Genomic DNA, 25,164 nt, shown 5'->3' with positions numbered 1-25,164 from the left:
GTAAGAAATCAGACTGGGCACAATGACTCACGCCTATAATCCCAGCACTTTGGGAGGCGGGTGGATCACGAGGTCAGGAGATCAAGACCATCCTGGCCAGCATAGTGAAACTCCATCTCTACAAAAATACAAAAAAAAAAAATTATCTGGGCGTGGTGGTGCATACCTGTAGTCCTAGCTACTCAGGAGGCTGAGGGAGGGGAACTGCTTGAACCAGGGAGGCAGAGGTTGCAGTGAGCCAAGATTGAACCACTGCACTCCAGTCTGGCGACAGAGCGAGACTCCATCTCAAAAAAAAAAAAAAAAGACAGAGTAAGAAATCATCAATCACAGCACCTCTGATTAAATGGTATTTTTGCCTCTGGGGAATTTTGCTTGTTAAAACAGATGGAACAGCATAAAGACAGTGTGTGTGTGTGTGTGTGTGTGTGTGTGCACGCGCACCCTTGTATGTGTGTTATGGCTGTTGGTTTTAAACCCACAGTAAATGTCATCACTGACATTAACATTCCTAGTTTGGTCATTTGTGTAGGGGAAACCAGCTTCTCACTCCCGTGTGGTCCTGAGTTGTTCCATTATTTTCAAGGACAATGGGCCGGATGTTCTGGAATGATGAGGGAAAAAGACCATGAGCTCCCCCAGGAAACCCCATTCCTGTCCCTTCCTTGGAGCAGGGGTGGGAGGACAGGGACAGTGAGGGTGTGCAGCCTTCCGATAACACTCAGTCATCTTCATTACAGGATATTATTGTAATGGTCCATTTTTAACATCAAATTTGGAAACAGTCTCACAGGCACCACTGCATTTAAAGAGCTAACTAAGATACATTTTTTTTTTCTCTCGTCAATCTCTTAGAAATGTTGTAAAGCTTCCAGAAACGCCCTGGAATGTCTGCCAGACAAAATGGCTGTCTTTTGGAAAAATCACCTGAAGGATGTGGATTTCTCAGAAAACTCACTCAAAGAAGTTCCCCTGGGACTCTTCCAACTCGATGTAAGCCTAATAGCCCTTTTTTCTCATTTTCAGCTTTTGAGAAAAAATTGCTCCATGTTGCAGTGAAATGGATGTGTTTTCCCTGAGCTTCTGAGACAAATGTAAGGGGAAAAGGTGAAGAAAAAGTTCAGCTATCAAAAATACGCATGGCCATGAACAATGATGAGGGCAGAATATGGACAGCAGAAGCAGCTATGTTAAGTGGTGGTGGGGTTATGGTTCGTATCCCTCGGGACTTTCTTTAAGTCCATGGCCTGCCCATGTATGAGGCTGAGTGGACACTGAGAGCTCCAGGAAGGGCCTTGCCACAGAACCCTGTGTGCCTACCCAGAATAGGGGTGCTTTCTCACTTTAGGTGGTTTTAGGTGGTTGGCTGGTCCTTAGGCAGACAGGCCGTGGATCACACTCATTGCTTGGAGCTCAGGGCCAACCCCAGAAGGGGCCCCATCAGTGCCTGCTAAAGGCATCAGGACAGTCTCACCAGGGCCCTGTGGTGGACCCCCAGGCAGAGTGCCCAGGCCACCCTGCACAGGCTTCAGCCCCCGGTGCTGCCAGGCCACTGCCAGGGCCCCCATGGGCACTCCTCCAAGGCCCGGTGCAGCCTCCTGTGTGCGGCGACCCCCGCAAGGCAGCGAAGGCCCCTTCAGCATGTGTATCCTCGGAGAGGAGGGGCTGTCATGTCCTAGGCTCCTGACAAGCACAGGGCAAAGTCAGGGACCCGGGGACGGGACTTTTCGCTTCTCAGAAGAAAAGAGTCATGCGGGGGTGCCCTTGGGGGGGGTCCCACATCCTACTCTTCTCAGGGTACTCCTAGCCTTCAGTCCTTGTCCACAGCCCTTGGGCCCCTGTTCTGAGTCTGTCTTCTCGTATTTCACACCAACAACTAACAGGCTTGGTTTTTTGGCTTCCCCCAAAGCCCAGAAGCAGCAAATCAGGAGAGGCAGAGCCTTGTCCAGCGCTTCAGCGTGGGCCTGTGGGAATGTGTCTGCTCGAGGTCTTTTTCTCCACACTGGGAAGGGGTGGATGGGTATGTGGGAGACTGGGAGGGCCCTGAGGCCTGGCACATGGCAGGGTCTCCATAGAACTTCAGCAGGTGGGGGCTGGTTGCAGTGGTTCTGATGGTGGCGTGAGCCCCTTCAACAAGGAAGGAGACAGAAGCACCAGGAGGAGAGAATTTAATGTGGGGCAGCAAACAGCCTGTGGCCCTCCTGAGGTCACCCTGGTTGTGGGTGGGATAGCTGGTGGCTGTGGGGATGTCCTCAAGCAGGGAGATAACATGTCTAAGGTACTCCTGTAAAGTAAAACATGGGCCAGGCATGATGGCCCAGACCTGGGCACCGTGACTCAGACCTGTACTGCCAGCACTTTGGGAGGCCAAAATGGGAGGATTGCTTGAGGCCAGGAGTTTGAGGCTGTAGCAAGCTATGATCACACCACTGCACTCCAGCGTAAGCAGCAGAGCGAGACCCTATCTCTAAAAAAGTAGATAAATAAAAAGAAATAATACCAAAAAAAGAATAAAACATGTTGAGGTACAAGGTAGCCCCTCATCTCCCTTGGTGACTGGGTTCCCTGTAGGGTCTGTTTGCAGCAGGGCTGAGGGAGCGCTACCCACAAGGGGCACCCCAGACACGCTGATAATCCTGAGGGGCCCAGCTTGGGACTGTGTCAGCTAGCAGAGGGCATGAGGCTAGGGCAGTTACCCTTGGTGGTGCTGCCACCCCTGTCCTCAGACCTGGGCCGGCCCAGGAGGCCACCCACCGGGAGGCGACAGACACCAGCACTGTGCTGTATGCCCCATGCCACCCCCACCAGCCGTGACCCGGTGTCCTCCAAACCATAAGAGTCTGGCACTTTCCCCAGAGAGACCCACCAATAATCAGCACTCTTAAGAATCCTTAACACTGACAGCTACTTGGGCTCCTTTCACTCTAGAATAATTGCCTCTCACTGCCTTTGAGGAAAGAGCTCCTGTAGATAGAGGGCCCCGTTGCTCTATTTGATATCGTTTCATGAGTTTGAAGAGACTGCTGGGCCCTACACAACTGGCATCTGCATGAAGGCAAATTGGTTGGAATCGTTTGACTGCACGTGGTCGGGAACTGACTGGCTCTTCAGTCTCCCCTCCCTTCTTGTATCTGATGCCATCTTAGCTTCTCTCTCCCTCCCTCTCTCTCTCAGGCCCTCACATTCTTGAGGTTACAGGGGAACCAGCTGGTGGCACTTCCACCTCAAGAGAAGTGGACCTGCAGGCAGCTCAAAACCCTGGATCTCTCCAGAAACCAACTTGGCAAGTAAGCAGGGGCATCTCCTCCCCAAAGCGTGTATGGGGCCGCGGTCGAGCAGGTCCTCAGAATGGTGGCAAGCGAGTCTGCAAGGGCTGCTGAGCCACCAGCTGGGGGCTTCACAACAGAAATCACTGCCTCACAGCTCTGGGGGCTGAAGTCCGAGGTGGCGGCGTGGGCAGGCCTGGCTGGTGTCTCCTGAGGCCCCTCTCCTTAGCTTGCAGATGCCGTCTTCTCCCTGTGTCCTGGCGCGGTCGGGCCTCTGTTTGTGTCTGTGTCCTAATCTCCTCTTCTTATAAGGACACCAGTCGGACGGGATTAGAGTCCATCCTAATGACCTCATTTTAACTGAGTTACCTCTTTAACAGCCCTGTCTCCAAATACAGTCACATTCTGAGGAATTGGAGGTTAGAGCTTTGACAAAGGAATTTGGGGGGACACAGCCCATAATGGTGTCCTTTCATTTCTAATTTTTAGTCTCCTGGAGAATCTTGTCTCTCACTTCAGCCTGAACTGTAATTCTGTTCAGAAGTCTCTGCTGCTCACTAACTAAAATGGATGCGTAATTGAATAAAAGCACCCAGCCCCAAAGCCTTCCAACAGGTGGAAAGCCAGGATGAACCCAGCCAGCCTCTGGAAACCAGCCACCCCCATTCATTTGCAGAAGGCCACTTCTGCAGTATCATGGTGGAACTTGCACCCCAAAGAGGACTTCTGTGGGGGGCAGTGTAAAAGGCAACCGCCACTGCAACGTGCACCCCTGCCAGGCCCTGAAGAGTTGCACCTGAATTTCCCCCTATCTCCGTGGCTTGGCATTATAACATTACAACCAAAAGAGTAATGTTTTTGTCATGCTGTCCTCAAATTTTCTCTTTTTCCTCCGCACAGAAATGAAGATGGACTGAAAACAAAGCGTATTGCCTTTTTTACCACCAGAGGTCGCCAGCGCTCCGGGACTGAAGCAGGTGTGTGTTGGTTGGGAGATGTTGGTGTTCCAGATGAGATAGCCCGGGTAGCCTGGTTCCTGCTCCACCAAAGTGGGGATCGCCCTTATCTTGAGCCTTCCCCTTCAATGCCCTGTTGCAATGACACAAATGTCCAGGTTCAAATGACAACCCTGCACATGAGCTACGCCCATTCCTTCTGTCCCACGTGTGACACTCAAGTATCCACAAGCCCTGCTCTCCTGCGTGGAGGCCGGTGATGCCAGCAGCTAACGTATGCAGCTGATCTACACACCAAGCAGTGCCCTAGACAGGTTATGTATGTGAGAGTCTCTCGTCCTCACAATGTGAAGTATGGGCCACAGTTCCCCATTTTGCACCTGGGGAAACTGAAGTTCCCAGGGTGTCTTAGCTCGGCTGCCATACTAAAATACCATCGACCGAGTGCTTCAACAGCAGACACTTATTTTCTCAAAGTTCTGGAAGCTGGATATCTGACAGGAGGGTGCCAGCACTGTCAGGGGCTAGTGAGGGCCTTCTTCCTGGCGTCCTTCTCTCTGTGTCCTGAGATGGTGGAGAGAGTGAGGACTCTGGTCTCTCTTCCTCTTCTTTTTTTTTTCTTTGAAACTGAGTCTCACTCTGTCACCCAGGCTGGAGTGCAGTGGCACAGTCTCGGCTCCCTGCAACCTCCACCTCCCAGATTCAAGCTATTCTCCTGCTTCAGCCTCCTGAGTAGCTGGGATTATAGGCATGTGCCACCACACCTGGCTAATTTTTGTATTTTTGGAGATGAGTCACCACACCCAGCCCCTCTTCTTATAAGAATGTTAATCTCATCATGGGGCCCCACCCATGTGACCTCATCTAAACCTAATTACAGCTCAAATATCCCATCTCCAAATAGTAATTTTGTATTTTAATACAATATAGGATGCCAGGAAGAAGGCCCTTGCTAGCCCCTGACAGTGCTGGCGCCCTCTTCTCAGATATCCAGGGTTTCACCATGTTGGCCAGGCTGGTCTTGAACTCCTGACCTCAAGTGATCTGTCTGCCTTGGCCTCCCAAAGTGCTGGGATTACAGGCATGAGCCACCGCTCCTGGCCCCTCTTCTTATAAGAACGTTAATCTTATCATATGGGCCCCACCCTCATGACCGCATCTAAACCTAATTACAGCTCAAATATACCATCTCCAAAGAGTGTCACATTGGGTATTAGAGCTTTGACATTTGAATTTGGTGGGGGGCAGGGGACACAGTTCAATCCTTGGCATAGGGACTGACTGATTTGTCCCAGGTCGTGTGGCTGTTTCTCAGTAGCAAAGTCAGGTTTCATCCCAGGACTATGGGACTTCAGCTCTGGACCAGCAGCTCAGTGCTGTCTAAGTCTCTGTTGACACACGATGGCATCTCGCAAAGCCCACATGGATCACGGCCACCTTTGGCCTCACAGGCTGAGGTGAGGCCGAGGTTGCACAGGGGCTTGTGGTCTTCCCCAAAACTCATCAGAGACAGAAATTTTCCTAGTTTTTGTGCTGGTCACGCAACAAGGCCAGTTCAGCACAGAGTACATCTAGGGAAACAAGCTCTTTTTGTTCCATTATCTTCTGTGAGACGCAGGGGAAGGTATGGAGCTGTCCCTTCCATTAAACAACCAGCTCTGCTTCTTAACCTCAAAGCTACGACTTCCCAAGCCAGCTCCGCTCACAGAAATATCCCTCAGGATGCTGGCCCAGAAAACCAGAACCCACGTCCAAGTCGTTTTAAACATAATACAGCTTTCTTCTTCAGTTTGATAGATGGTTGTTGGCAAGTACGGATAGTGTGAGGTAGGGATGAGCGACGCCACAGAGGCGAGGACACATTTGCAAGAGGTGAACTAGGGAGTCTGCCACTGCTACGCTCTTGGATGAACTGGTGTGCTTGTGTGTTGAGTATGATACACACAGAGATCTGTCCCATAAGAGCATGTGTGTTTATATCTGAGTGAAAAACGAATATCAGTGGAACAGATAAGAGAGTTCAAAAATAGACCTAAGTAAATATAGAAATATATCAGGAGTCCCCAGCGCCCCCCAGGCAGCGAACCTGTATTGGTCCGTGGCCTGTTAGGAACCAGGCCACACAGCAGGAGGTGAGCGGTGGGCAAGTCAGCATTAGCTCCACTTCCTGTCAGATCAGCGGCAGCATTAGATTCTCATAGGAGCGTGAACCCTATTGTGAACTGCGCATGTGAGGGATCTAAGTTGTGCCCTCCTTATGAGAATCTAACGCCTGATGATCTGAGGTGGAACAGTTTCATCCCTAAACCATCCCCTTCATCAGTGCTGCAGTCCATGGAAAAACTGTCTTCCACAAAACCAGTCCCTGATTCCAAAAAGTTGGGGACTATTATTATATAATACGTGATAAAGACAGAATTTCAACTTAGTGTAAGAGGATGCTTGCTTGCTTTAATAAATGGTGTTGGTATTCCCACCTGGAAGGGGGACAAAACACGATACTAGATTACAAAAATGTCTATGTGGTAGGAGGTTTAAGTATAAAAAAAAGAAAACAATAACATTTAAGGAATATAGGTATAATTTGGCTATGAGGGAGATCTTTAAAATCTAGTTGGAAAATCCATGAATAATTTTTTGAAAGACTAAAATCGTTGGCTTCATAAACATTCAAAAATTGTGTGCAGTGGAAAGCATCATAAACAAAGTTATAATGCAAACAGACTAAGAAGAAATATTTGCAACACAAATTGTTGCAACACGAATTGGCTTAAGTCCTTAATATACAAAGAATGCTTACAAATTGATTTAAAAAAAAAAAAGACAACACAATAGGCAAAAAAATGGCCAAGGGATATAAACAATTTGCAGAAAAGGAAGTCCAGAGGGCCAGGAAACAAATGAAAATGTCCATAACCACATGAATAGGGAAATGCAATTATGAATTTCATAACTGATCCTTTTATAAATGAAGGGCCTTAGGACTTTAGAAATTGAGTCCAGACGTAGGGATTTCACTTGGAAGGAAGGGGAAACAAACACCATCTTCTCCTTCATGCCAGACGGGATGATGGGTATGAGAACAGGAGCTAGTGTAGACCTTGTTCACGCAATCCACTTGCTGTGTGGATTAGAAACGTGTCTCCAACTTAGAAATGCCGAATCCTTCCTGGGACCACGGAGGAGTGTGCAAGGAAGTGGGCTCAGCACTCAATGAGACGCCAGAGGGGAAAGTCACGGGCAAGCGTGGAAAAGCACCATAGGAGCATGCGCAGTACCAATGTTCCAGAAAATGACAGCTGGCGGCCCGCAGGAGTATGTCTGGGGAGCCATGTGAGGGAGGTTCTCTGGCAGAGGTGAATCTTGTCTTTGGCAGATGACAAAAGCCTCTTGATTCTTTAAACTTCATCTAGAAAGTTGAGACCCACACCTGAGTGAAAAGAAGGAGGCTCCTTTTCCTCAGTAGGGTTATTTTCTCAGGGCCATGGACTCTTGGGTAAGGAATTATCTATAAAAGACAGCTTGTTTGCAGAAGGATAGTAAAATTCCAAGTAGATTTATGTACATTCAAGTAGTCATATTTGTGCTGTGGCCTCATCCAAAAATAATTTGGATGGCCGTTTTTACGGTAAAAATCAGACCAGCAGAGTCATAAATAACTTATGAATAAATAATTACAGTTCATAAATACCCCAAACTGTGTTCTCCCCAGCCCAGTGCCCGTCGTTTTCGACACCGGGCCGGGAGGTCTGTTACAGGTGTTGCCTCTGCAATCATAGCTCATTATTTCACCCGTCTCTTACCTAAAGAGGCTTCATAAACACCGTAGCGAAACTTTAAAATTGGAAAGCACAGAGGCCAGGTGTTTAGAATGTGTTCTCTGGAGAAAAAGTAAGCCTTTCTCATTATTGATGTTCTTTCATGAAAATGTGAATTAGGGCAGGCTAATATTGATCATCTTTTTTCACTGAAGAAAAAAAAAAAAAAGGAAGCTTTTTGAACATTTGCTTACCTAACAAGGACTCATACAAAGCCATCTTTAGAAGGCTGGTGCACCTTCATTTCCGCAGGGGCCCCTGCAGTGGGTTCCATTCACAGTGCAGCTAACTGGGCAGATTTTCCAGGCGTTGGTTTTGGTATTCCATTATCGGCTCTCCCTGAATGTTCTTGGAGGCCAGGTTACCCATTACCATTGTTATTGCAGCTACATGTGTGGAGGAAATCCAGAGCCAAGGCGGGGTAGCTATGATCAAGGGCAACCGAGCCTGGTTTCAGCCCAACAAAAGAATCCTGGCTTCTCTATTTTCCGTGTCTGGCAGGGGACCCTATGAGAGGGCTTTGAGGCAGTTGTTTTATCTTGAATTCTCTGAGCTCCCAGGCATGCTGTCCTCCCCGCTCTCCAGGCCTTAGTAGAGAGGATAAAGGCACTTCAGAGATTCTGCTGAAATCCAAACCTCTGATTCCCATCAGTGTGCGTTTCCAAGCTCTTTCTCAACTCAAATGCTCTGGTGCCCGTGGAAACAGCACATTTGACATGATTTTCATGGTAATCTCATAGTTAGCCTAATTCATAAAGTCACTTAAACACTAAACAGTTGGCTGGTTTTTCAAAGAATGTCATCTTAAGAAGCATAAAAATAGCCAACTGTGGTATATTTTCATTAACTAGCTTTTTTTCATGGAAAAAGCAATGCATGTATATTTTAAAACACCGTTTTTGAACAGTAGCAAAGGGCATGGGATAAATATTCAGTCCTCTAGTAATTCCTTTCCCCAGAGACAACTATGGAATTCAGTGCATCTCTGGTAACCATTGTGTTCCTGTCTAACAACTGTATGTAACCTATATGCATACACATGTGCAGGTGTGGTGTGTGTGTATATAACATATACATGGTGTGCATGTGTGTGCATGCATGTGTGCAGACATTTCCTGGTACAGTAACAAGCCTTCTAGATATCTGGTTCTGAACTATTTTTTTTTAGACGGAGTCTTGCTCTGTTTCCCAGGCTGGAGTGCAGCGGCACAATCTCAACTCACTGCAACCTCCGCCTCCCAGGCTCAAGCAATTCTCCTGCCTCAGCCTCCCGAGTAGCTGGGATTACAGGTGCCTACCACCACGCCCGGCTAATTTTTGTAACTTTAGTAGAGATAGGGTTTCACCATCTTGGCCAGCCTGGTCTTGAACTCCTGACCTCAAGTGATCCCCCTGCCTCGGCCTCCCAAAGTGCTGGGATTACAGGCGTGAGCCACCATGCCTGGAGCACCTTGCTTTTTCAATTGATGGGTAGCTCTTGAGTATCACTTCATACCCCCATACATGTAGACCTGCCCCATGCTTTGTAATAGCTGCAATTATTCCATTACTCATTGAACCAACCCCCTGTGGCTGGACACATAGGTTGTCATAGATTGTCCTCTATCTCTGCCACTGAGTGTCCTCATTCTCACATCTTTGCCACACATGCATGTAAGGATGTCTGTAGAATGAGAATTGCTAGGTCGATGAGGTGAGCATTTTGTTTTGATAGGTTTGCCAAAATGCCCTCTGGAGGTTGCATCCATTTATATCCCCACCTGGTCACCACGCTGTGACGGTCCAAAATTATTTTTAAATATAGTCTGCTTTGCCCTGTCTTTGCAGCATGTGTGCTGGAATTTCCGGCCTTCCTAAGTGAGTCTTTGGAAGTCCTTTGCCTGAACGACAACCACCTCGACACAGTCCCTCCCTCAGTTTGCCTACTGAAGAGCTTGTCAGAGCTCTACTTGGGAAAGTAAGTAGACATCTGGAGGGGCCGTGCTGGCTCTGCTGGCCCAGAGAGGCAGAACACCCATCCCTAAACCAACTGGGACACAGAAAGCCAGGCAGAAAGAAGCCATCTACTTTCCAAGAAGCAGTAGTAGGATTTTTGGAACAGGGCTTGATCAAGGAGGTGGGGAGAGAGGAAGATGGAGTAGCAATGCAATGATACACACTTCTGCTACATCACTCGGGCTGTGGTAAAGAGAACCACTCAATCATTCATCCTTTACTGAGCTCCCATTGCATGCCAGCTACTGCCAGGGGTTCTAGGCAGTGTGCAAAGCTTGATGAGAATGAAAAATGTTATGTTAATATTAAAGTGACATGGCCTTTTCAAGAAGAGGTAGTGATCATCTTTATGGTGATGTAATTAGTAGCAGAGACAGGAAAGCTGGGGTAGGGGACTCAATGCTAAGCCACGGTGATTTGCAGAAGACAGAGCTGCCCTTTCTACCACTGATGCTCCAGGAGAAAGGCTTTGGAATTAGTGTTGAAATCAGGGCCCAAAGTATGGGGTCTGGGGTGCAGGCTGCAGAGGCTGACAGGAGCCACGTGTGTGTGTGCGTGTGCGTGTGTGTGTATGTGTGTGTATGTATTATCTCGTGGTGAGCACATCTGTCTTCAGCAACCCTGGCCTCCGGGAGCTCCCTCCTGAGCTGGGGCAGCTGGGCAACCTCTGGCAGCTGGACACTGAAGACTTGACCATCAGCAATGTGCCTGCAGAAATCCGAAAAGAAGGTAGGGCTTCCCCAGCCCTGTCCCCTGCCATCACCTGTTGGAAAGGCAACTTCAGTCCACTTGTTAAGTTCTGGGGGTGGAAATAGTTGGTGACCCATGGAGCCCAGCTCCAGGTTCCAGGTTTGGCAAGATGCTATAAAATTGCCCCTAAAGCAATCGTTACTGAGGGTCACTATATTGAGAAGGACCAGGTGAAAAAATTGTGACCTCCTAGGCAGCAAGGACTTTGTCCATAGATTCTTGCCTTTTAGAGTTGACTTTTGGGGTCATTAGTGTCACGCCTTCCCTCCACCTGATCCAGTAGTCTTCCTTAACTGTCCCTACTAAAACACGAAGAAAGAGTTCCTTCACAACAGGATTTGTGTCCTAAGAGATGTAAGCATGTTCCCACACAGCTACCCTTCCCCGTAATGATTCTGCACAGGCCCCAAAGCAATGCTGTGTTACCTGCGTGCTCAGCTGCGGAAAGCGGAGAAGTGCAAGCTGATGAAGATGATCATTGTGGGCCCCCCGCGCCAGGGCAAGTCCACCCTCCTGGAGATCTTACAGACGGGGAGGGCTCCCCAGGTGGTGCACGGAGAGGCCACCATCAGGACCACCAAGTGGGAGCTCCAGAGGCCGGCTTGCTCAAGAGCCAAGGTCAAGGATGGTCGGCGTGCAGACTCCCTGTGGGTGGGAGGGACACCCCTTGGACTCCTTCTCCCTTCTCCCCAGAGAGCCCAGGATTTTCTCGGCCTGGTGTCCAAAGCTCAGGACCTTTGCAGGAGCCACTGTGTACTATTCCATACCAGCTTCTGCCAAGAGCAGCGAATCATTTCTTAATGTGACCTTGTGGTTTTTTCTTTTTCTTTTCTTTTTTTTTTTTTTTCTTTTTTTGAGACAGGGTTTTACTCTGTCACTCAGGCTGGATGCATCCTCAACCTCCCCAGCTTAAGCAATCCTCCCACCCTGTATCTTTCTGTTATAGTTACTTGAGGCTCTGGGACAGTGGTTCTTAACCCTGGCTATTCGTTAGATTCCCTTGAGAGGCTTTTAAAGATAGCAATTCCCAGGCCTCACCTCACTGCTCTCTGACCCCCAGGATTCAAGTTCAAGTGGTCTGGGGTAAGGCACCCCCAGGACTGAGAGCTAACCACTGTTGTAGGCAGTGAAACACACCAGCATCTGCCCCCTCTGCCCCGAGGAGGCTAAAAGCACTCCGGGACTTACTGCCCTGCCCTCCCTGACACCTGCTTTCACCCCAGATTCTGAAAAGTCCTGTTTCTAAGCCCTACTTAAAATGAATCCATCACTGCTTGAACCCGGGAAGTGGAGGTTGAGTGAGCCAAGATCATGCCACTGCACTTCAGCCTGGTGACAGAGCAAGACTCTGTTCCAAAAAAAAAAAAAAATTGAATCCATCCATAAACCTCTTAATCATCCTGCTTTCCATTCAGTGCCAGGCAAATGGAAATGAACATTTTCCTGTTCATGAAACAGAGAAAAGAGCCCATAGACTATTGGTGGGAACTCCATCCCTGGAATAGAGCAGGGGCAGTTAGCCCTTTCTCTGAGCTCGGGGAATGAACACAAACAGATAAGGCCATCCTCATCAACTGTATTTGTATTTCTGCCACCCTGTGGTTTCTCGGGATCCAAGGGGCAAGGAGGCTGCTTCATTGTGGAAAACTGAGGGGGCTTGAGATCCAGATGTTCCATGATTTTCCCCCAAAACTCCCATGCACAGTGCCAGCGTCTTCCTCACACAACCCCTTTCCAAACCTCGTTTGAGAAAGTAGGCATTTAAGCTGTGCATCTATTCTAACACGGACTCAGAAGTTGGTCCTCTAAAGGATGAAGTGCTGCCTGTTGGGGCCAGTACAGTTAAACACGACAATCAATGCCAGGCCAATCCTAGAACATTCCAAGAGCAAATCTAGCTGACTCAGTCTGAAGGTTCTCTCCAGGAACCAGAATCCTCTGCATTCTCTCCTGCTTTGCCTTTTTCTTAACAATTATGTAATCTCATTTCTTGTCTTAGCTTCCTCTAGCTGAGGCCTGAGAGGTGAATTTGTGCTTCTATTTTTCCTGATCTTCAGCCCCCACTTCCTTTCTGTGATGATTAAAGCCCCCCCACCCTTTTGTGGAAGGACGATCCTGTGAAGGCTGAGCCCGCAGCTCTCTGCGTGGCCGGCCTTAGCCCGTTGAGAACAGCTGTTTTCATCTTTATACAAAACCAGGTCAGCACGCTGTGTCTTGGAGGCTGACGCTGCCTTACAGAGATGACTCCTTTCTGTAGAAAACTGCAGCCTTAACTTCCAGGGCCAGACTCTTACCTCACGCAATGATAGAGAAACCACCGTTTACACAGCCGTTCCCGGCAGCCCGACAGCTCATCTTTTGTTTGATTCCCACAGGGTGGGAGGGAGTTTCCCAGCATCCTTGGTGGGCGCCAACCTCTGACCCCCACAAGTTCAGAGGCCCATCTCCTCCTCTCGCCCTGGCACACAGGGAGGCTGAACCCCAGTGCAAGCCATGACATCAGAGCCCAGCTTCCTCCCACAGGGCATCCCCTACCCATCTGCAGGCCAGACGGAGCCAGGCCCTCTGACGTCTGTCCAGGGCCTGGCCTCTGCTCTGCTAGGAGTAGACAGAAGTCCCACTCCCATGCCACTGGGCCCCTTGTCTCTCTCCCGGATAACTGCTTCCTAAGAAACTATAGGGTGTCCAGAACTTTTCCACGGTTGTTTTTTTTCAGACCCCCAAGTACAGCTTCCAGAGTTATCAGTTGTCTCTCTTTGATTGACTGAAGTCTTTGTCTCTAAAATGCCTCCCTGTCACTGCCCTGTTGCTCAAGTAGGTTGAGTCTGTGGAGTTCAACGTCTGGGACATCGGGGGACCGGCCAGCATGGCCACTGTCAACCAGTGCTTCTTCACAGACAAGGCCCTGTACGTGGTGGTCTGGAACCTGGCACTGGGGGAGGAGGCTGTGGCCAACCTCCAGTTCTGGCTGCTCAACATCGAGGTGAGGACACCAGACGCCAGCCCTGCCATTTCAGTTCCCAGAGCTTCGTGGGTCCGACTGCTTTTCTCAAGCATCCCCTCTACTGAGAGAAAAAGGAGCTATGTTTCACGGAGGTCCCCAGAACCGTGGTCCTGCTTGCTTTTCACACTGAGGCACTTGAAACCTTTCTCTGCTGAGGGCTGGTGGCGCTCTTGTAATTCCCCTGCTTTCCTTAAATTTAGGAACCCCTACACTTGGATCCAAAGGGGACAGGGTTCTCTTCCTGTTATAAAGATGTCCTTGTCTCCCTGCCTCTGATGGCTGCTGTCATGTCTGAAGGGTCGGAAATCCCTCCCCACAAGTCCAACTCAGCACCCTCTGCAGAGAAGGTCATAGAACACCATAGATACCCCTCAATGCAACAGTCCCTCAGGGTTTACAGAGAATGAGGAGCACAGGTGCTGCCTGGGCTGACATTCCTATAGCAGTCTGTTTTGCATTACTATAAAAGACTGACTGAGACTGAGTAATTTATGAAGAAAAGAGGTTTATTTGGCTCACAGTTCCACAGACTATACAAGCATGGCTTCAGCATCTGCTTGGCTTTTGGTTAGGCCTCAGGAAGTTTTTAGTCATGGCAGAAGAGAAGGAGAGCCAGCATGTTACACAGTGAGAGAGGGAGCAGGAGAGAGAGGAGGAAGAGCCAGGCTCCTTTTCACAATCAGCTCCTCTGTGAACTGACATAGGGTGAACGCATTCATTACCGGGGGGCACCAAGCCCTTCATGAGGGATCTGCCTCCATGACCCAACCTCCCATCAGGCCTCACCTCCAACACTGGGGATCACATTTCAACATAAGATTTGGAGGAGAAAAACATCCAAACCATCTCAAGGCTGCAGATTGGTGGCTGAGCAAGGGCTGTGGCATCCAGGGTCAGCACAGCTGCACAGCTGGGAGTTCTGTCCTGTCCCTTGTTCAGTGAACAGAGACGATACTCAGCCGTGGGGTTCTCTGTTGCAGGCCAAGGCCCCAAATGCTGTGGTGCTGGTGGTCGGGACACACCTGGATTTAATTGAAGCCAAGTTCCGTGTGGAAAGGATTGCAACGCTACGTGCCTATGTGCTGGCGCTCTGCCGCTCCCCCTCCGGCTCCAGGGCCACAGGCTTCCCAGACATCACCTTCAAACACTTACAGTGAGTGCCCAGCCTCTAGCAGCTCCCACCTTCATGTGGGTGCCAGTCGCTGATCTTTCCTGGGATCTGCTTGCAGAGAGCTCCTGAGGCTGGGTTGGGCTAGGCCCCTTCCCTGGCCAAGGGGGGCAGTCCACAGAGCTGACCCAGCCTTGGAGAGGGTGAAGACCTACCAGACGGCTGGCTGGGTGAGGCCTGGAGATGCCTCCTCTTTACTTCCGTTCTCCCCCGTCCCCGCCCCAAGGGCCAGTGCTCAAACTGCATGGTGCCCATTGAACCAGGTGACTGAACGTGAGCACCACCCATCCAATTGCTGCCCATCTCATTTGTTGATCACTGATCAAGGACAGACCCTGGGGAGGGAGGACCTAGCACTTGCCTTGGGTCTGAGTGGTCCTGATAGCAGCCTTTGAGTTAAAAAAGGCCAAGAGTTGGGAGGAGCTTTCGGGTGGGCATCATGACGTGTCCATGCAGATAAGTTCGATTGCCCTGGGCTGACCTCCTGTCACTGGTTGTGGGGATTGTTTGCCACCTTGTAGATGAAGAAGCTGAGGTTCAGCAAATTGTGTGCCCTAGTGGGAGTAAAATATACTGCACATTGCATTAGCTGCCCTGGCGGCTCTCAGATTCCCTCGCCCGGGGTGGAGTGTCACGGGTATTGGTGCGTGGGTCAGCCTGGGACACATTGGCCTGGCTCGGAATACGGGATGAGGCTGTGAGGAATTATTGCTTTGACCTTGAGAAAGTCCCGTGGGGTCTGTGATAAGAGGAGCCCTGGCTCTGGGTCAGAACCCAAGACCAGCCTGCGTGAGCCTGTGCCTGCCCAGCTTGTGCTCTTGGGGGTCTCAATGTACCTCTGCACCTCACTTTCCTTCTCTGTGAAGTGCCATGTTTAGTCTAGGAAGACAGACTAAAGCGACAGTGTGGGGCACCCAGCACAGTGATTTGCACAAAGCAAGGCCTCAGTAAACTTCTTGTGTTGTCTTTCATGAGTTCTCCAGACTTGCCAGCATTTAGGACAAACCACTTGGGAAAACAGAGAAGCTGCAGCACTTCCTCGGAGTGGGGCATGATGAGTAAAGATGGGTCTTTTTGCACACAGTGAGATTTCCTGCAAGAGCCTGGAAGGCCAGGAAGGGCTGCGGCAGCTGATCTTCCATGTCACGTGCAGCATGAAGGATGTGGGCAGCACCATCGGCTGCCAGCGACTGGCAGGGAGGCTGGTGGGTACCTCGCTCGTCCAGCTTAAACCAGTAGGCCTGCTTCCCATTGTTGGGGATCCTCACTTCCCCTCTCTCCTGTGAAGCCCATGTCCATGTGGCAAGGCTCAGTGGTTCCTGGTGAGGGAGGGTCAGGATGGAAGATAGTGGGTGGAAATGTCCCACCCACTCAGGCCACAGGGGCCGGGCAGGATCTGCCCCAGCTGGCGGGCATGCCTCGGGACTTGCCTCGTCCATCTGTCACCCAGATCCCCAGGAGCTACCTGAGTCTGCAGGAGGCGGTGCTGGCAGAGCAGCAGCGCCGCAGCCTGGACGACAACGTGCAGTACCTGACAGACAGGCAGCTGGAGCAGCTGGTGGAGCAGACGCCCGACAATGACATCAAAGACTACGAGGACCTGCAGTCGGGTGGGTGGGGCTGGGGTGGGCGGCAGGGTGCCCGTGAGAAATGGAACTGTCTGTACTTCAGCTTGGCCCTCAGCAATGAATGAGAGACCGATAATCAGCCTGTGTTTCTGTCTTCCATCCCCCTCCCCTTCCTTCTTCTCTCTCACCCTTCTTTCCTTGGAGGTAGAGAACACAAACAGCTACTCTACACCAGCATTGTGTTGGCCACAAGGGCAGACATGTATTGGCCACGAGGGCAGACATATAAGCTGATGGACTGGTCCATGCCCTCCAGGGCTGACGTTTAGTCAGGGAGACAGAGGTCAAACAGTTACAATCGATTCTCATTAGCCACAGGACTTATGTTCTGTAAAGTCACCATGATCACTGAAATAGCAAATACTAAACCAGTGCTCCTAGGAGAGACGCAGGGTTCAGCTCCTGCAAGCCTCTGGTCAGAACATTCTCATTAGCCCATCAATACAGAACCTTGTTTTATGTGTGTTGCTGCTTAAAGACACTGTACTTAATATATATTGTTGATCTGTTGGCATTGAACTCATGGTTAACAGTACTGTTGCTCATTCCTGAACAAAGCTTATCTAATACACAGGTTTTCTCCTTAAGGCACATCGCAGCCTTCTCACGCTTAGGGAACTACACAGCGCTTCAGCACTTCACTTGGGACCATTTTAAACAGTGAAAGCATCAACAAAAAGCACAAAATTTCAAAAAACATGGCACTGACATAGACCACTAAGCAGGCCCCTGTGTTTTCAGCATGAGAGTTGAGAGTGTTGCCCTGTTCAGCCTCCACTGGGAATGTGCACATTGGTCAATGCAAATTTTTCACCGCTCAGCACATGTCTGCAAATAACCACAGGAGCGTTGATTTGGGGGTCGCAGATAAATTTTAGTAAGAAGGCAAATTTGCAAAGGCAGAATCCACAAATAATGAGGATCAACTGTAGTTACCGAGGTGGCCATTAGCCTAGGACTTTGGCAAGAGTTACCAGGGGCCACCAGGACACCTGTGATCAGGCTGCCAACCCACCTGAAGGGTCCAGCATGTGGGGCATGTTGGTTTCTTCCTAGGAAGAATTTGTGACCTGGGTCCCCTTGGAAAGAGGGCCACCCCAGAGTCCCTTTCGCTCCTTTGTCTAACTGCTGCTTCCTCCTCTCCTTGCCTGGGGCAGCCATCAGCTTCCTCATAGAAACTGGCACCCTGCTACACTTCCCAGACACCAGCCACGGCCTGAGGAACCTCTACTTCCTCGACCCTATTTGGCTGTCCGAATGTCTGCAGAGGATCTTTAACATTAAGGGCTCCCGGTCAGTGGCCAAGAATGGGGTGATCAGAGCAGAAGACCTCAGGATGCTGCTGGTGGGGACTGGCTTCACACAGCAGACGGAAGAGCAGTACTTCCAGTTCCTGGCCAAGTTTGAGATCGCCCTGCCCGTCGCCAATGACAGGTGAGGACACAACTTACCATGCCAGGCTGTGCAGGTTGCTCTCCGAAAGAGGGATTTAGGGTCTGGAGCCACTGGTGGCCTGAACAAGATTTCCAGGGATCAGTGCTGCCACTGCTGCCCCTAGGGACAGTCCAGCACCTGATGACGTGCATGTCTGGCCTGGGTCAGCGGGACAATGAGTACAGCTGGCCACTCCCTCCTGTGCCCCGGGGTTCTCTGTTCTGGGAGTTAAAAGAAATCCACTTATTGAAAAAGTGTAGGAAAACATGAAAGGATGTCATTAAAAATAATTTGTGGGAATTTCACTTTACAGGGGCTTGATTTCTTGGTTATTTGGTAAATGAGAGTGAGTAGCCAGTTAGGTGGCTCACACCTGTAATCCCCACTCTTTGGGAGGCCGAGGCGGCCAGATCAATTGAGGTCAGGAGTTGAAGACCAGCCTGACCAACATGGTGAAACCCCGTTTCTACTAAAAATACAAAAATCAGCTGGGCATGGTGGTGTATGCCTGTAATCCCAGCTACTTGGGAGCCTGAAGCAGGAGAATTGCTTGAACCCAGGAGGCAGAGGTTGCAGTGAACAGAGATCACACCTCTGCACTCCAGCCTGGGCAACAGAGCGAGACTCCTCAAAAAAAAAAAAAAAAGAGAGTGAGTGACTACGAAGTGCGTGCTAATTACACAGCCCAGTTCAAAATGCAGTCCAACATGATTAAATCATGAGAGCAACATGATCAACTACTCCAGGGTGGATGGTCCAAGGGTCAAATAGAGGCACTCCATATAGTAGCTAATCATCATCTCTTTCTATGGACTTCTTCTGGATCTTTAACATACCCAGATCTCCCCAGTCCTAAACTGCAAACAAAACAAATGAGCCTCTCTCCTCCTTTTCCTCCTTTCCTTGCTCCCCAGCGTCTGCTGCTCCTCATCACTTTGTGCTGGTGGCCAGGCAGCCCTCTAGGTGCCCCCAGGTACCCCTCCTGTCCTCTGCTGACCCTGCCCCAAGTACTGACCCTCCCCTCTGGAGGGCCTTCTCCATGAGGGGACCCTGCCACCCTCCCTTCCAGCCTCCAGTGTCCTCAGCAGGCCCCTGCCCTGCACTTTGCCCAAGCCATCAATTCAGCTGCCTTGGTCCTCCATGCCCCAAAGGAAGAATCCCCAGATTTTCAGCAGGGCCCAGCATCCAGAGGCTCAGGCCTGGGCTTCCAAATTGCTCCCACCTGGAAATCTGGCATGAACTGACGCATCACGTCTGAGACACCTGCCTTCTCTCCTCTGCTGTCTGGTCCCACCGATCACCTTCCCCCACTCCCCACCCATGGAACCGTGCTCAGGGCGTGGCACTCTAGGCTCAAAATTCCTCTCTGTATCCGTGACACCCACTCCTCACCCCACCTGCCATGATATGGCCCTGTCATCTCCCAGTGAAACAATTCTGTTGACTGGTCCTTTCCTCCTTGTGCCACCCACACCTGCTTCTGTTTTTGTTTGTTTACAGTTTTAGAGATTTTTTCCATACATTATTGGGGCACAGTTGGTATATGGTTACTAAGTCCTTTAGTGGTGATTTGTGAGATTTTGGTGCACCCATCACCCGAGCAGTATACACTACACCCTATTTGTGGTCTTTTATCCCTTGCCCATCTCCCACTCTTCCCCACAAGTTCCCAAAGTCCATTGTATCATTCTTATGCCTTTGCATCCTCACAGCTTAGCTCCCACGTATCAGTGAGAACATATGATGTTTGGTTTTCCATTCCTGAGTTACTTCACTTAGAAGAGTCTCCAATTTCATCCAGGTCACTGCAAATGCTGTTAATTCATTCCTTTTCATGGCTGAGTAGTGTTCTGTCATAGGTAAAGTTTACTTACAGTGAAATGCCCAGATCGCTTGTATTCAAAACAATGACTTTTGACAAATGCATACAACTGTGCAACCAGCACCTGCCTCAAGATACAGAATGTTCCTGTCATACTGGAAGTCCCCCCACACTCCCTTCCAGTCATTTCCCATCCATATCAGCACCAGCACTCTGATTTCTAGCACCAGAGCCTAGTGTTTCCTGTTCTTGAACTTCTCAACTGCACAGAGTCGCACGATATGGTCTCTAATTGGCTTCTCCCACTAAATATCATGCATCTGAGATCCATCCATGCAGTTGTGTGTATCAGGGGTTTTTCTTTGTTACTGAGTAGTATTCCATTGTATGGCTTTACCACAATTTGTTTATCCACTCACCTGTTGATAGACATTTGGATGGTTTCCAGCTTTGGGCTATTACGAATAACACTGCTGTAAACTGTCTTAAGTCTTTTTGTAGACACATCTTTTCATTTCTCTTGGGTCAAAACTAGGAGTGGAATTGTTGGGTCATAGAGTGTAAGTTTAATTTTATAAGAAATCACCAGGCTGTCCCCCAAGAAATTGTATGCTCCTCCAAGAGACTGTACACTCCATTTCCTCCCCAATATTTGTTGTCTGTAGCTCTTTCTGATTTTAGCTATTCCAGTGGATGTGAACTTGTACTTGACTGCGGCTTTACTTTACATTTTCTTCATGACTAATGAGATCGAATACCTTTCATGAGCTTATTGGCCATTGGCATATCTTCTTTTGTGAAGTGTCTATTCAAGTTTTATGCCTATTTTATGATTAGAATGTTTTCCTTTTTGGTACTGATATGTACTTCTTTATATCTTCTGGATACAAGTTATTTCTCAGATATGTGATTTGCAAATATTTTCTCCCAGTCTGTGACTTGCTTTTTTTATATTAATGAAGTCTTTTTAATTTTGTGATTATTGCTTTTTGTGTCATCTTTAAGAAATACTTGCTTATACTATGAACTTGACAATCTTTCTATATTTTTCTTCTAGAAGGTTTGTAGTTTAGCTTTTACTTCCAGGTCTATAATCTATGTCAAATTAATTTCTGTATGTGGGGTGAATTAGGGATCGAGGTCCATTTTTTCCTATATATTATCCCGTTGTTCCAGAACCATTTGTTGAAAAGACTTTCCTTTCCCCCATTGAATTACCTTGATTTCTTTATCAAAAATCAGTTGTGTGGGCTTATTTCAGGACTCTATTTTGTTCCACTAATATATGTGCCTATCCTTATGCCAGTGCCAAACTCTACTGATTATTGTAGCTTTAGAGTAAGAACTTGAAATCAGGTTGCATGAACCTTTTGTATTAGTTTCCTGTGATTGCTGTAAGATACCATGAATGTGGCATCTTAAAACAACACACATTTTTTCCCTTACATTTCTGGTGGCCAGAAGTCCAAAATAAGTTTCCCTGGTCCAAAGTCAAGGGGTCAGCAGGATCATGCTGCCTTTGGAGGCTCTAGAAGAAAATCCATTTTCTTATATTTTCCAGTCTCTAGAGCTGCATTTCTTAGCTCATATTTCTTTTATCAATATGTAATATTTTACATATTTATGGGGTACATGTGAGTTGTTTTTACATGCATAGAATGTGGAATGATCAAGTCAGTGTATTTGGGGTATTCATCACCTTGAGTATTTATCCTTTGTATGTGTTGGTATCATTTCAAGACCTGGCTTCTAACTACTTTGAAATATACAATATATTCTTGCTAATTATAGTCACCCTAGTTTGCTATTGGCCATTAGAACTTACTTCTTCTAACTGTATGTCTGTACCCATTCACCAACCTCTCTTCATCTCTCCCTCCCACTCTCACACCCTTCCTTCCTAGCTTCTGGTATCTGTCATTCTGTTTTCTATCTTCATGAGATCAGGCTTTTTAGCTCCCACATATGAGTGGGAGCATGCAGTATTTGTCTTTCTTTGCCTGGTTTATTTCATTTAATGTAATGACTTCCAGTTTCATCCATGTTGCTGCAAATGACATGATTTCATTCTTTTTTATGGCCAAGTAGTATTCCATTGTGTATACGGACCTTTCTTTATCCATTTGTCCATTGATGGACACTTAGGTTGGTTCCTTATCTTTGCTATTGTGAATAGTGCTGCAATAGATAAGGGAATTCAGGTATCCCTTTAATACCTGATTTCTTTTCCTTTGTATAAATATCCACTACTGGGATGGCTGGATTGTATGGTAGTTCTATTTTTAGTTTTTTGAGAAATCACCACACTGTTTTTCACAGTGGCTGTACTAATTTATATTATAGCCAACAGCGTATAAGAGTTTTCTTTTCTCTGCATCCTCACCAGCATCTGTTATTTTTTCGTTTTCTGATAGTAGCCATTCAACTGGGGTTATATGATATCTCATTGTGCTTTTGATTTGCATTTCCCTGATGATTTGTGGTGTTGAGCATTTTTCATATATCTGTTGGCCATTCATATGTCTTCTTTTGAAAAACATCTATTCATGTTCTTTGCCCTCTTTTAATGAGATTATTTGGGTTTTATTGAGTTGTTCAAATTTCTTGTAAATTGTGGGTATTAGTTCCTTGTTGAATGAATACTTTGCAAATATTTTCTCTCATGCAATAGGTCTCTTCACTCTGCTCATTGTTTCCTATGCAGTGAAGAAGCCATTTCGTTTAATATAGTACCATTTGTCTATTTTTGTTTTAGTTGTTTGTATTTTCAAGGTCTTAGCTCTAAAACCTTTGCCTAGACCAATGTCCTGAAGTGCTTTCCCTGTTTTCTTCTAGTAGTTTATAGTTTGGGGTCTTAAATTTAAGTCTTTAATCCGTTTTGAGTTAATTTTTGTATGTGGTGAGAGATAGGGGTCTAGTTCCATTCTTCTCCTTATGGATATCCAATTTTCCCAGCACCATTTATAAGAAGAAGAGGGTATATCTTTTCCACTGTATGTTCTTGGCACCTTTGTTGAGAATCAGTTGACTGTAAATATGTGGATTTATTTCTGGGTTCTCTATTTTGTTCCATGAGTCTATGTGTCTATTTTTATACTGATATCATGCTGTTTCAGTTACTATAGCTTTGTAGTATATTTTGAAGTCAGATAGTATGATTCCTCCAGCTTTGTTCTTTTTGCTCAGGATTGCTTTAGCTATTCAATCTCTTGTTTGGTTCCATATGAATTTTAGAATCCATTATTGATCTGTTTAGGTTTACTTTTTATTCCTGATTCAGTTTGGGTAAATTTTTATGTTTCTAGGAATTTGTCTGTTTTTTTTTTTTTTCCTAGGATTTCCAGTTTGTTAACATACAATTCTTCATAATAGTCTCTGATTATCTTTTGTATTTCTGTGGTATCAGTTATAATGTCTCCTTTTTCATTACCAATTTTGGTTATTTGGGTCTTTTCTCCTCTTGGTTACTCTAGCTAGTGATTTATCAATTTTGTTTATCTTTTTGAAGAATCGACTTTTTATTTCATTGATCCTTTGTATTGTTTTTTAAGTCTGTATTCCATTTTATTTCTCCTCCGACCCTTATTTATTATATGATTTCTTTCCTTCTGCTGATTTTAGGTTTGGTTTGTAAATGTCTGTAAGGTCTTTTTGGTCTCAAGTCATTTAAATCCAACTTTTTTTGATGAGTTTCTGTCTAGATGATCTGTCTAATGCTGAGAGTGGTGTGTTTAAGTGCCATAATATTATAGTATTAGAATCTATCTCTCTCTTAGATCTAGTAATATTTGCTTTATGAATCTGGGTGCTCCAGTGTTGGGTGCATATATACTGATACTGTTATATTCTCTTGTTGGATTGATCCCTTTATCATTATATAATGACCTTCTTTGTCTTTTACTGTTTTTGACTTAAAGTCTGTTTTGTCTGATGTAAGTATAGCGATGTCTGCTTGCTTTTGGCTACCATTTGCATAGAATATCTTTTTGCAATGCATTACTTTCAGTCTATATGTGTCTTTACAGGTAAAGTGAGTTTCTTATTGGTAGCATATAATTGAATTATGTTTTTTAATCCATTCAGCCAGTGTACACCTTTTAAGTGGAGAATTTAATCCATTTACATTCAAGGTAATTATTAATATGTGAGGTTTTGTTCCTGTCCTATTGTTAATTATTTTCTGGTTGTTTTTATGTATTCTTTATTCCTTTATTTCTCTCTTATTGCTTATCACTGTGGTTTGGTGGTTTTCTGTGGTAGTACCATTTGAGTCCTTTCTCTTCCTCATTTGTGTGTTTGCTTTACCAGTGATTTTTATACTTTTGTATGTTTTCATGATGTTAAATGTCATTTTTCTTTTTGCTTCCAGGTTAAGGATCCCTTGAGCAGTTCTTGTAGGGCCAGTCTATTAGTGATATAAGGTTTCTGCTGAGAAATCTGCAATTAGTCTAATGGGGTCTCTTAGGTGACTAGATTCTTTTCTATTGCTGTTTTTAGAATTCTCTTTTTGACTTTAGACAGTTTGACTGTAATGTGCCATGGAGAAGAGCTTTTTGCATTATCTCTGTTTGGGGATCTCAGAGCCTCCTGTATCTGAATGTCTAAATACCGTGCTAGACTTAGGAAGTTTTCATCTCTTATTTTGTTACACAGATTCTCCTAACCCTTTCATTCTTTCTTCACCTTCTGGGACTCTAGTAATTTAAACTCTTCGTTGCTTTATGGTGTCCCATATATCACAAAGGCTTTACTCATTATTTTCTTCATTTTTCTTTATTTTTGTCTAACTCTGTTATTTCATAAGACCTGTCTTCAAGTTCTGAGATTATGATTCTGCTTGATCTAGCCTATTATCAAAGCTTTTGAATGTATTTTATATCTCACTCAATGAATTCTTCAGTCCCAGAATTTCCATTTGGTTTTTTTAAATGATATTAATATTTATCTCTTTGGTAAATTTTTCATTTGCATCCTGCATTGTTTTTCTGATTTCTTTGTATTGTTTTTCAGAATTTTCTTCTATCTCACTGAGCTCCTTTAGTATCAGAATTTTTAATTATTTTTCCAGGATTTTATAAATTTGTTCTTGATTGAGCTGTATGGCTGGAGCATTATTGTTTTCCTTTGGAAGTGTCATATGTCCTTGCTTTTTCATGTTTCCTGTGTCCTTACATTGATGACTGTGCATCTGGTGTAAGAGTTACTTCTTCCAGTATTTGAATTTGCTTTCATAGGAGAGAACTGTCTCCTGAAGATGCATCTATGGTGTTGGTTCAGTAGGGCACTTTGACTTTCATTCTACATAGATGCAGTAGTGTAATCT

General features: G+C 46.7%; 1 protein-coding gene across 3 annotated transcripts in view; it reads left to right on the top strand.

The window, feature by feature from the left end:
* The window catches only part of LRRK1 (leucine rich repeat kinase 1), a 147,831-nt gene that overhangs the window by 93,455 nt on the left and 29,212 nt on the right, over positions 1–25,164 (top strand). For all 3 annotated transcript variants that reach the window (XM_033188820.1, XM_033188819.1, XM_033188822.1), the window contains 11 exons: positions 856–993; positions 3,175–3,287; positions 4,167–4,243; positions 9,868–9,997; positions 10,652–10,764; positions 11,189–11,403; positions 13,604–13,768; positions 14,770–14,942; positions 16,042–16,162; positions 16,408–16,567; positions 17,743–18,019. In XM_033188820.1, coding sequence (XP_033044711.1) covers positions 856–993; positions 3,175–3,287; positions 4,167–4,243; positions 9,868–9,997; positions 10,652–10,764; positions 11,189–11,403; positions 13,604–13,768; positions 14,770–14,942; positions 16,042–16,162; positions 16,408–16,567; positions 17,743–18,019 — 1,682 coding nt within the window. The remainder of the gene's footprint in view (positions 1–855; positions 994–3,174; positions 3,288–4,166; positions 4,244–9,867; positions 9,998–10,651; positions 10,765–11,188; positions 11,404–13,603; positions 13,769–14,769; positions 14,943–16,041; positions 16,163–16,407; positions 16,568–17,742; positions 18,020–25,164) is intronic.

This window comes from Trachypithecus francoisi, unplaced genomic scaffold (assembly GCF_009764315.1).
Source record: "Trachypithecus francoisi isolate TF-2019V2 unplaced genomic scaffold, Tfra_2.0 Lachesis_group3, whole genome shotgun sequence".
Classification (NCBI taxonomy): Eukaryota; Metazoa; Chordata; class Mammalia; order Primates; family Cercopithecidae; genus Trachypithecus; species Trachypithecus francoisi.
This window is presented reverse-complemented; position numbering and strand designations above follow the sequence as displayed.